The sequence below is a fragment of the Erythrolamprus reginae genome, chromosome 1, assembly GCF_031021105.1.
Source record: "Erythrolamprus reginae isolate rEryReg1 chromosome 1, rEryReg1.hap1, whole genome shotgun sequence".
Lineage (NCBI taxonomy): Eukaryota > Metazoa > Chordata > Lepidosauria > Squamata > Dipsadidae > Erythrolamprus > Erythrolamprus reginae.
Window position 1 is genome coordinate 390,302,275 of NC_091950.1, and position 12,678 is coordinate 390,314,952.

Here is a 12,678-nt window from a genome sequence, read left to right on the forward strand (position 1 = left end):
CACAAGAACAAGGGGGCACAATCTGAGGTTAGTTGGGGGAAAGATCAGAAGCAACATGAGGAAATATTATTTTACTGAAAGAGTAGTAGATGCTTGGAACAAATTTCCAGCAGACGGGGTTGGTAAATCCACAGTAACTGAATTTAAACATGCCTGGGATAAACATATATCCATCCTAAGATAAAATACAGCAAATAGTATAAGGGCAGACTAGATGGACCATGAGGTCTTTTTCTGCCGTTAATCTTCTATGTTTGTATGTTCAATTTACTGGTGTTACTGGAAGGATCCCAGTGGAGATACTTGAGTCCATGGAAAAAGCTTGCTCCAGTGCCAGGAAACCACAGATATGGCAGTCTGTGGACACATCTAATTTGAGAATTTGGTCCACTGACCTTCCCAACCAAATATTCTACACTGATTCTGGGAGATATGGTTGCATCATAACTGGAAGACAACAAGAGGATAGAAATTCTTCTTCTTCCTAGTGTATTTGCACAAATGCAGGGTCTGTTTTTTGGATTATTGAACATCACTTTGCACAGTCAGCTGCATCTCCATGGCTCAGACCTGTAGGTTACATATCTTTGTTGATAATGTCTTGCCATTTCTGTTTTGGACGCCCGCAAGGTCACTGGCCACTGACTTCTAGTTGGTAAGCAGTTTTGGCAATGGTGGAAGGTGCTTCTCTCAGGACATATCCATGCCAGCAGAGCTGGTCTTCACCAGGATGATAGAAATGTTGCTTGCAATATCAATGGTGTCCTCCAGATTGGAGTTACTGCCAAGGATTAAACTCAAACCCTGCATGCAAATATTTTGAGGCGGAATCTTATTAAAGAACTGTGTAGGTTAAACCTGCCATGAAATGGGAGGGATGCAGTCATTTTACTTCATTTGTAGCCTGATACAAAATTCCAGCTCCACTAATTGCATCACAAATTGCATCCTAGTCAAAGCAGTGAAAAATATGACATTGGGTGATTTTACATTATTGATTCAAAGTCGAATTTTGAATACTTTACAGCCATTTCTCTTCATTAAGATAAATCCACCTTGATTCTAAAGAGATTTTTAATATTACTTGCAGGTCACTCATAGAAACATAGAAGTCTGACGGCAGAAAAAGACCTCATGGTCCATCTAGTCTGCCCTTATACTATTTTCTGTATTTTATCTTAGGATGGATATATGTTTATCCCAGGCATGTTTAAATTCAGTTACTGTGGATTTATCAACCACGTCTGCTGGAAGTTTGTTCCAAGCATCTACTACTCTTTCAGTAAAATAATATTTTCTCATGTTGCTTTTGATCTTTCCCCTAACTAACTTCAGATTGTGTCCCCTTGTTCTTGTGTTCACTTTCCTATTAAAAACACTTCCCTTTATTTCTAGGCTCATCTTGCCTAGAGGCCAATAGACTGTTTCTCTATGATCCCCTCCACTGGATTTTAAATACTTTTTAAATGACTCTATGGTTTAATGCAGCATTGTGGTCTTAAACATTTGTTAACCACACTGGTGTATAGATATTCGAGTGGAGGGATACAAATGTTAACATAAGCAGTGAATGCAAAAACCTGTATTTAATTGGCAGGAGCAATTTTATTTTATAGAAGGAATGATGCCTTTTCTCTTGTGTATCTGCAACTAGGAGTATAAACTTTATCTGTAATGCCAGATATACTCTGAGACTATCAAGTAAATAACTGAAGGCTAATATTGCAGATACTAAAATGGCAAGATTAATCTTGCACAAGAGGCAATTGTCGGTTAACATTAGTCTAAACCAAAAGACAACCCAATGCGATCTGTTAAAAATAGCTGCAGCTGATATAAAGGAGTCTACGTTGCAAAACACCTTATGACTTAGGGTGTCAAACTCGCAGTCACGTTTTTATCACAACTTTTTTCCCCTTTGCTAAAATGGGAGTGAGCGTGGCCAGCACATGACGCATCCCGCTCGTGAGCTGTGAGTTTGACACCATAGATTTGAAACCCTGAAGGTTTCCAGGCTGTCGCCTATTTATAAATGATAATCAGAGAAATGAAATAATGGTCAACTTTTTTCTTTCTTTCCCTGTTATAGAAGAGCCAACAAAAATTCATTGGATGGATTTGAATGTGATACTGAAAGAGAATCCGCTCTTGGATCTAAAACGGACCTTGCTTGGCTAGTTCAGACATTGTTTGTAGTAGGGCCATCGCATCTCCATTCTGCTCTGGCCTTAATGTGCAAATGCAAAGCCTCGGGGGTTCTTTGCTAAATGTCAGTCCAGTCTTTTCACCATATAGGGCCCTTCAAGTCCATAGCCAATCTTCCTGTAGTAATCTCTGGTACCCACACCTGCAAGGGAAAAAAACAAAAAAAGATGTTCAAAAGGCAATTTACGGAGAAGAAAACGCAAATAGCCACTCTCTCTGAAAGATACATTTCATACAACGCAGATTTCAAAATTACCCCTATTACATCTATTGTCAGCAGCAATGTATGTTTCCTTTTAAATCACGTAGCATCTGTACATCTTCTTCGCTACCACCTGCACATGACACCAAATACGTTTGGCTCATCTTCTCTCATGTTTCGGTCCTTATTCATCCCCAGTTCCCACATTACAGAGGAATCCCCCCCCCCTTTTAGAGCAACATGTTCTTCCATTGATACCAGAGATGGGAAACCTTGCAGCCCTCAGGCTAATTTCATTTACCTTGTTAATTTTCAAAAAATCTAATGCAAGTTCAAATGACTGATAAGCATGACCTGTCCTTTATCTGCTGAGATGTTATGAAGAGGAAAAAGTGGGTAGCATAGTGCCTTCCTCCTCAATGTGTTTCTATCACGTTATTCAAGGGAATGTATGATTGTTTTTTATATTAAGGTTTTTAAACTTTTTTAATTGTTGGATTTGTACTGTTTTTGTTGTTGTGAGCCGCCCCGAGTCTTCGGAGAGGGGCGGCATGCAAATCTAATAAATAATAATAATCTTTGTATACTACCAATAAGCACTTGACAAAACAAATTAATAAAATAAAATAAAAATATGGTTATCGATGGATCGCAAATCTGTGCCTCAAACCAATTCTCCATTTCAGCTGCAGAGCTTTTTATTATTATTATTATTATTATTATTATTATTATTGAAAAAAGTTTTATTAAATATTTACATTAAAATTACACAACAAAAGACAACATAGTGACGATATGTACACATAAAACAAATATGAAAAAAAAGAAGAAAAAGAAGATGAGAAAAAGAAAAGAAATAAAATAAAGCATTCTGCTTTATATATAACATATTTGGTATCATTATTTACAATTAGCACTACTCGAAGAGTAGTGTGATTTATGTGCAGCTTACGTCTAACTTACAAAGGAAAATCTTCCTTTTTACAATTGTTATACATTTAATACATAAATACAGTCTTATAACCTCCTTATCGTTATATCAATCATATATCCTTTTTTCTTCAATGGTATAATGGTGCTATAATTTGTTAATATTTGTTGATGGTAGTTAAGTTTGTTGTCTCTAAATTTGGATTTGGGGTTCCTAATTTCTTTTCATTTTATTTTATTTTATTTTAATTTATTTTTTGCAACCCAGATATACCATCTGTCCCAGCTTTTCTGAAAGTCCTCCATGTCCTTATCTTGTAGTTCGTAAGTCAATTTAGTCATTTCCACTACCTGGTAGATTTTAGTTATCACATTATATATCGTTGGTGTGAGTTCCTCTTTCCAGCATTGAGCTGCAGAGCTTTTTACTTATTCCGCGGTCACGCTTTCCACACAATTAACTAAAACGTTCATGACTATTCTGTGACATTTGCTACATAATAATATTGTTGACAGTCAATCTTTTTGTTTGCATTTATGATTATTAAACTGAACTAAGACATTTTTTCCCAGATGTGGAACATATGGTTTCTTCCAATGTATCTTGCGGAGACAAAGAGAGCCCATTAGTGTAGCTCCTATTTTGCTGCTGGAAAATGAAGTTCTTAATCAGCGATTCAGCGAGGGGTTGAAGGTGCCGAATGAAAACAAGGAAATAAGATGCGTGCAGGCTATAAATTTTTCTGAAAAATGGCTGGCCTACAAGTTCCATTATTTTGAATAACGGGTGGGATGTATGAAACTCGTATTCTTTTTTTTTACATCAGGTTCTTGCCAATCCAGAAGATCAAGTACGGAAATTCTAAATCAAATATGCATAAAAGATAAGATTTATAAGTTCTGAAAGACATACTTTGTAAAATAAGAAAGGTGAACAGTGAATCACATCACTTATACTTTTGACCTTTCAACTTATGTAGTTATCCTACATATCTACCATAAACTGGAACAATGTACAAAATCTCTTATTTGTCTATTGTGAAAGGGGGAGACAGGGTCAGAGGGGCACGTATTTGAGCTCAGTTCTGACTGTCTGTGAAACTTCCGAAAGACTCATGAGCCACGAGCCAAGCTTCAAAAGAAATATAGTCACTTATTAGGAGCAACATTTCGACAATACTCTGATGCAAAGGGGGGTTCCTCATGGTTCGGATTGGTTCGCCTGAACCGGTAGCAAACTGCTGGTGACATCATAATGACATCACGGAACCCCTGTGGAAGCCATGTTTTTTTTTAAAAATCCGATTTTTGGTGGGGGGGAATTTTTCACTTTTTCTTCTTCTGCGCATGCACAGAAGTTGAGTTTCCAGCGTTGCACAAATGTCACCATCTTGGTTTTGGATTTCTTTTTGATTTTTTTGGGATTTTTTGCCACGCGGCATGGCCACAAGGCATTTATTTATTATTTATTTATTAGATTTGTATGCCGCCCCTCTCTGCAGACTCGGGGCGGCATGGGAGGAACCAAACTGGCAGTGAGGTAAATTAGAACCCACCCTTGCTCCGATGCAGTCAGAACTGAACTCATGTAGGTTACATGCCCCCATGACCCTGTCTTCCCCTTTCTCCCTAGGCATATCATAAATCACATTCTCCAATGAACCATGTTGTAGGGCTGAGAATCCCACACCCGTCCTGCTGACTCTGATAACCTAGGACACAGTCAGTAAGAAAGACATTTGTGGAATGTAGTTTCAGTTAGGACAAGTAGCAACTCTGTCAGTTCTCCCCCCTTCCTGCTTATGGCAACTTGAAAGCTTTGGAACCAACTCCCCCCGGAGATTAGAACTGCCCCTACTCTTCCTACCTTCCGTAAACTCCTTAAAACCCACCTTTGCCGTCAGGCATGGGGGAACTGAAACATCTCCCCCTGGGCACATTTAATTTATGCATGGTATGTCTGTGTGTGTGTCTGTTAGCATATGGGGTTTTTAAATATTTAAATATTTTAAATTTGTCTGATTGCTTATGATTTGTTTCTACATGTTGTGAGCCGCCCCGAGTCTTCGGAGAGGGGCGGCATACAAATCTAAGTAATAAAATAAAAAATAAAATAAAAGTTGACATCTAGTTGCAAATAAAGAAAAAAATGGGGTGATAATACTTTTGGTAGACCAAGAACTGCTCCGAGTCCTCGGTGAGAGGCAGCATACAAATCTAATAAATAATAATAATAATAATAATAATAATAATAATAATAATAATTATTATTATTATTATTATTATGAACAATTTTATCAGATACTTGAAATATTATACTGAGGAATAAGAAATAAAATAGGCAATACAGATAAGCTTATTAATACTGAATAACAAAATGACAGAGTTGGAAAGGGCTTTGGGGGTCTTCTAGTTCAACCAAGAAGGAAACCCTATACCAGCGATGGCAAACCTTTTTTTCCTCACATGCACCAACACCCATAATTCAATGCTCCCCCAAACATGTTCATGCAGACCCCTGTGCATGTGTGTGCAATCCTCTATGCTGTACTGCCCCTGCTCATGCATGCACAACCCCCTGCTCCTCCGTTTTCCAACTTCCGGTGGGCCCGGTAGGCCCGTTTTTCACCCTCCCCAGGTTCCAGAGGTTTCCCTAGAGCAGTGATTTTCAACCTTTTTTGAGCCGTGGCACATTTTTTACATTTACGAAACCATGGGGCACATTGAGGGGGGCAAAGGGAAGGGGCTAAAAAAAAGTTTGGACAAAAAAAATCTCTCTCTCTCTTCCTCCCTTTCACTCTATTTCTCTCTCCCTCTTTCTCTCCCTTCCTTCCTCTTTCTTTTTCTCTCTCCATCTCTCTTTCTTTCTCTTCCTTTCTTCCTCTCTTTTTTGCTCTCTTTCTCTCTCCCTCCCTACCTTCCTCTATGTCTTTCTCTCTCTCTCCTTCCCTTCCTCTCTTTCTCTCTCTCTCTTGCTTTCTTTCTCTCTCTCTTGTTCTCTTTCTCTCTCGTTCGTTCGTTCGCTCGCTCTTTCTTTCTTTTGCTTTCTTTCTCTCTCTCTCTTGCTTTTTTTCTCTTTCTTTCTCTCTCTTTTGCTTTCTTTCTCTCTCTGAGCTTCGCGGCACACCTGACCATGTCTCATGGCACACTAGTTGAAAAACACTGCCCTAGAGCTTGGGAAGGGGCAAAATGCCCTCTCCAGTGCCCCCAGAGGCCCCAAACATCCTCCCAGAGCCTCCATGCAAGCCGAAAATCAACTGGCTAGCGCACACATGCACACTGGAGCTGAACTAAGGCAATGACAAGTTGTACCATAGATTCGCCAACATGGCTCTATACCATTTCATACAAAGGGTTGCCAATCTCTTCTTAAAACCTCTAGTGTTGGAGACCCACAACTTCTGGAGGCAACCATCCCACTGATTCTGTCAAGAAATTTCTCCTAGATTGGTTCTCTCCTTGATTAGTCTCAATCCGTTGCTTCTTGTGCCATCTTCAGATGCTTCGGAAAATCTCTTCTTTGTGGCAGTCCCTTAGATATTGGAACATTGCTATCATATCATTCCTCATCCATCATTAAACTAGTCATACACAATTCCTGGAACCATTCTTCATATATTTTAGCCACCAATTCCCTAAACATCTTTGATACTCTTCTCTGCAGGCTTTGTAGAGTCTGAACATTTTTTTTTATACTAAGGCAACCAAAACCAGATGCAATATTCCAAGTATGATTTTACCAAGTGGTACTAACACTTCACATAATCTTGAGCCGCATTGGCTATTTTGGCAGCTGCATTACACTGCTGGCTCATTTTTAACTGATTGTCCACTAGGACTTTAAAATTGCTCTCAAAGTCACTACAATTGAGCCAGGCACCACCTCTTCTATATCTATGCATTTGATTTTTCTTGCCTAAATGTAGAACTTTACTGTTTTTGCTACTGAATATCATGTTGCCTGATACAGCCCAGTGTTCCAATTTGTATCTTGATTCTGTCTTCTGGAGTATTGGTTATTCCTGCCAGCTTGGTGTCATTTGCAAATTTGACAAGTTTCCATTCTATCCCCTTGTCTAAATCATTGGTCACTCACAAAACAATTACCAATTATCAGCCTGCATTAAAACATGAAATATGCTAGTCCTATCTGGAATGCAGAAAGGTATTTCTAGCAGATAGAAACATAGAAACATAGAAGTCTGACGGCAGAAAAAGACCTTATGGTCCATCTAGTCTGCCCTTATACTATTTTCTGTATTTTATCTTAGGATGGATATATGTTTATCCCAGGCATGTTTAAATTCAGTTACTGTGGATTTATCTACCACGTCTGCTGGAAGTTTGTTCCAAGGATCTACTACGCTTTCAGTAAAATAATATTTTCTCATGTTGCTTTTGATCTTTCCCCCAACTAACTTCAGATTGTGTCCCTTTGTTCTTGTGTTCACTTTCCTATTAAAAACACTTCCCTCCTGGACCTTATTTAACCCTTTAATATATTTAAATGTTTCGATCATGTCCCCCCTTTTCCTTCTGTCCTCCAGTCCAGACTGTACAGATTGAGTTCATTAAGTCTTTCCTAATATGTTTTATGCTTAAGACCTTCCACCATTCTTGTAGCCCATCTTTGGACCCGTTCAATTTCGTCAATATGTTTTTGTAGGCGAGGTGTCCAGAACTGAACACAGTATTCCAGATGACTGGAGGATGGGGAAATGAGCAAATTCTCTATGTTCTTGGTGTCCTTATATTGTCCAATAATAGCATTGGCACAAACTCTTCCTGGAGAAAAGATGGAGCTGGTATTTAGCTCTTTTGGAATTTCTGTTTCCTGGCTCTTGTTCTGTCTGTTTCAAGTTTGTGGTTGCCTCTGGCGAGTAGCTGCTTCTGGTGGTAGCTGGAACTCATAAATAAATACAGGGTTCCCACCCACAGGCAAATGGAGAGGCAAATAATACAATTTAGACTGGGCTGTCCATCACTTGTTACACTTTGAAATGATTTTAAATGGGGCTTGCAAGTGGCAATAATCAAAACACTATCATTTTCTCTTCAAGGCTGGTCCTGTAATCAATTATTCTCAGCTATCTCCCCCCTCCCTTTTCAGCTTGTTTGAATGAGCATTGTTTCAAACAATGCTGATGTAAATTCTTAGGTCAGAATTAGCAACCTGATGCTTTCTAAATATTTTGGACCATAGCTCCTATAAATGACTGGTTCCTAATATGATTTGATTGCTTATTTGCACCTGGACTATCATAAATGTTGTACCTTTGATTCTTGATGAACATATCTTTTATTTTATGTACACTGAGAGCATATGCACCAAGACAAATTCCTTGTGTGCCCAATCACACTTGGCCAATAAAAATTCTAATTCCAATTCCTATTCCATTCTATTTTCTATTCTATTCTATTCTATTCTATTCTCTATTCTCTTCGCCTCAACCAATATAGCAAGTGCTTTAAGAACAATATTCCAAAGCGGAGGCAGTGAATGTTCGGGACAAAACTATTTTTCTGAATCAAATGCAGGGATTGAAATTGTCAAGAAGGCAACTGTGACTAAATGACAAAAGCTTTGCCTCTTCATGTATTTTTTATTCATGACTTACATAAAGGGAAGGGGTGGCTCACAGCCGCCATCTTGAATGTGTTTACCACCACTGCAGAGGCTCTTGAATGCAATTACACTTTATTTAAATGAAACACAGTTAATATATTCCCTTGTAACGAGTAGAAGAAATTACCTAGAGGGACAGTAGGAAGAGCTGAGAATGGTCAGATAAAAGAAATCTGAGTCTGGAGCTGAATTGTTTCTAAGAAAGCATCTGAGAGAAATTCCTCATGAGGAAAACAATTCACACTTGCAAGATTCTGTTATTATAACCTTATGTTAAAAGTAATGTTAGCCTATATGACTTTGATTTCCTAGTCTGATCAAATGTAGAGGAAGATACACACATATAGCCACAGCATATATACAGTACTTATGCTTCAGCCTATTAAGTATTCAGTCATCAGCATCTCAGCGAGTTCCAAGTATAGTTACAAATAAAGAAGTAGTAGCCATCACGATCTATGGAATGTTTAAGTCAAAAGGGATTGATGAAAGCTTAGTAACATTTTAGTAGTTTTAAAATAAATGTTAAACTTTCTTTCTTTCTTTCTTTCTTTCTTTCTATCTATCTATCTATCTATCTATCTATCTATCTATCTATCTATCTATCTATCTATCTATCTATCTATCTATCTATCTATCTATCTCTATATCTTTATATACAAACCACACACAAATATACACATATATGTTCGGAAACTTCAGATCGTGCAGAATGCAGCTGCGAGAGCAATCGTGGGCTTCCCCAGGTATGCCCATGTTACACCAACACTCCGCAGTCTGCATTGGTTGCCGATCAGTTTCCGGTCACAATTCAAAGTGTTGGTTATGTCCTATAAAGCCCTTCATGGCATCGGACCAGAATATCTCTGAGACCGCCTTCTGTCGCACGAATCCCAGCAACTGGTGAGGTCCCACAGAGTTGGCCTTCTCTGGGTCTCATCGATGAAACAATGTCGTCTGGCGGGACCCAGGGGAAGAGCCTTCTCTGTGGTGGCCCCGACCCTCTGGAATCCCCCCAGAGATTAGGACTGACCCCACCTTCCTTGCCTTTCGCAAGGTGAATTGGGCTGAGAGAACGTGACTGGATCAAGGTCACCAAGCTGGTTTTCATGGCTGGCTTTCATTTTCCATCCCATGCCATAATGTTAAAATTAGGCAGAGAGACAGTGAATAACTCCAAGTTACCTACTAAACAATGTGATGAATGAGCCATGTGTATCCAAGTTTTTAATTTCTGGAGCACAGCCTGAACTGTAGCCCTCTGAGAATTATCTTTTGCATATGGATTTAATAATGGACTTATCCATTTATATTCCTCTCTCCTTTATTGTACTTTTTTTCTGTTGCTAACCAGAATCATGATGAGGATTGATTCTGTTTTTTTTGATTTTGAGGATTAGTTCTAATTAAGGAAAGGAAAATTGTCTATCACTTTTAGAACCAGCAATGAGGTACATTTGTAATCAATAAAAAATATGGTTCAGTTCCTAACCCTGAAATAATGAAAGCCCAGATGCTGCTTAAAAGAGAGTTGTCCCATCCTGCCACCAACTTCTGCTGATTATAAGTCACCAGTCATAAGTAAAGCAGGATGAGGGAAAACTATATAAAAATGTTTAAAAGCATCCAATCTTCAAAAACATAATCACAACAAAAACCAATTGCTAGTTCAAAAAAGGCCTAATAATCCTACTTAATAATCCTAACCCTATGTAGCTTCTGCTCCGGTAATCCCACACTACTAACAAGAGCATACAAAACTTTCACCAGACCAATTCTTGAATACAGCTCATCTATCTGGAATCCACACCACATTTCGGACATAAACACTCTAGAAAATGTCCAGAGATACTTTACTAGAAGAGCCCTCCACTCCTCCACTCGCAACAGAATACCCTACACAACTAGACTTACAATTCTAGGTTTAGAAAGTTTGAACTACGTCGCCTTAAATACGATCTAAGCATAGCCCATAAAATCATCTGCTACAACGTCCTTCCTGTCAACGACTACTTCAGCTTCAACCACAACAACGCACAAGCACACAACAGATACAAACTTAAAGTAAACCGCTCCAAACTCGACCGCAGGAAATATGACTTTAGTAACTGAGTAGTTAATACTTGGAACTCACTACCTGACTCTGTAGTATCATCACCTAACCCTCAAAACCTTATCCTTAGACTATCCACTGTTGACCTTAACAGATTAACAGAATTAGAAGGGACCTTGCAGGTCATCTAGTCCAACCCCCTGTCCAAGCAGGAAACCCTATATCTGCCTCTACCTATGATCGAACTCACAACCTCCTGATTGCAAGGCAAGAGCTTCACCTCTAAGCCACAGCAGCTGCTCCCTCACCTGATTCCTAAGAGGTCAGTAAAGGGTGTGCATAAGTGTACCAGCATTCCTACTGCCCTGTCTTAATGTTTCTCTCTTACTAGCATTAGGTATATAAACATTGTTATATCTTTGTATACTACCAATATGTACTTGACAAAATAAAATAAAATAAAATAAAATAAAAGTAAAATAAAATAATAAATAAATTTTTAAAGTTTTGGCTGAAAAAGATGAAAGTCCACATTTAAACCCAAGCACTACACGATAGGGTGAGCTCCTGTCTTTTGCCCAGCTCCTGCTAACCTAGCAACTTGAAAGCATGCAAATGTGAGTAGATCAATAGGTACCACTTTTGATGGGAAGGTAACAGCGCTCGGTGGCGTCATACTGGTCACATGACTGTGGAAATGTCTTCGGACAGCACTGGTTCAATGGCTCTGTTGAAACGGAGATGAGAACCATCTCCTACAGTTAGCACTAATGAGTGGAGTAAAACCTATAGGGATTTCTTTACCTTTTTGGGTTTTTTTTTAAAAATAAAAACAATTGCATAAGTTATAGATAAAGATATAATTGTGTGCCAATTTTTTAAATAGTTTTTGTTTCTTTTGTAAGCATTGACTCCCACCAGTGGGGTTTTTTTAGGAGGGGGGATACAGCTGGGGATGAGGCTGAGCTGAAGTGCCATTAATGAAATATTGCCATCTCTGCAGGAGCTCAATGAGATATAATCACTCCATCTGGAAGGTCTGTGACAGTTCCGAGTCTGGTTTCAATTGCATGAAGAAAAACCTACAGTCCATAAGAGCTAGAATCTGCATCCGCGAGGATGGAATTGACAGATTTATCTACCACCAAATATTATTGTCAGAACATTAATCATTAGGTTCAGTCAGAATAAAGCGGAACATTCAAGGACAGTTTATTATTTCAAAATCTATACCATGACATTTCTGTCATTAGCTCCTCCTGGTGTCATATCGAGCTCATGCGAATCTTTCTGGCTCAGAAATTTTTTTCTCTCAAGATTGTAGTAAATCTCGCTATCTTCTCTGGCTTAAAAACTTCACCTCTGGCATCTGATATATAAACTGCAGATCAGCTTTCACTCCTTTTATATGGAAAGCAAAACTTGAATTGCCTATGGCAGTGTTTCCCAATCTTGGCAACTTGAAGATATCTGGACTTCAACTCCCAGAATTCCCCAGCAAGCATTCGCTGGCTGGGGAATTCTGGGAGTTGAAGTCCAAATATCTTCAAGCTGCCAAGGTTGGGAAACACTGGCCTATGAAATACTGCACAAAACTCAAGGAATAGTTTTTTCAACAAGATTTGGGGAAGGAGGGGGGTGGGTGGGCTGCCTGAACAGGGC

At 38.9% G+C, this 12,678-nt stretch overlaps 1 protein-coding gene across 1 annotated transcript in view; it reads right to left on the reverse strand.

Moving 5' to 3' along the window:
- Positions 1-1,582: 1,582 nt before the first annotated feature.
- Positions 1,583-12,678, reverse strand: part of ELP3 (elongator acetyltransferase complex subunit 3) — a 150,462-nt gene continuing 139,366 nt past the window's right edge. Inside the window, exon 15 of the mRNA XM_070734881.1 lies at positions 1,583-2,347. Within this exon, the coding sequence (XP_070590982.1) occupies positions 2,271-2,347 (77 nt within the window). The 3' untranslated portion in view covers positions 1,583-2,270. The remainder of the gene's footprint in view (positions 2,348-12,678) is intronic.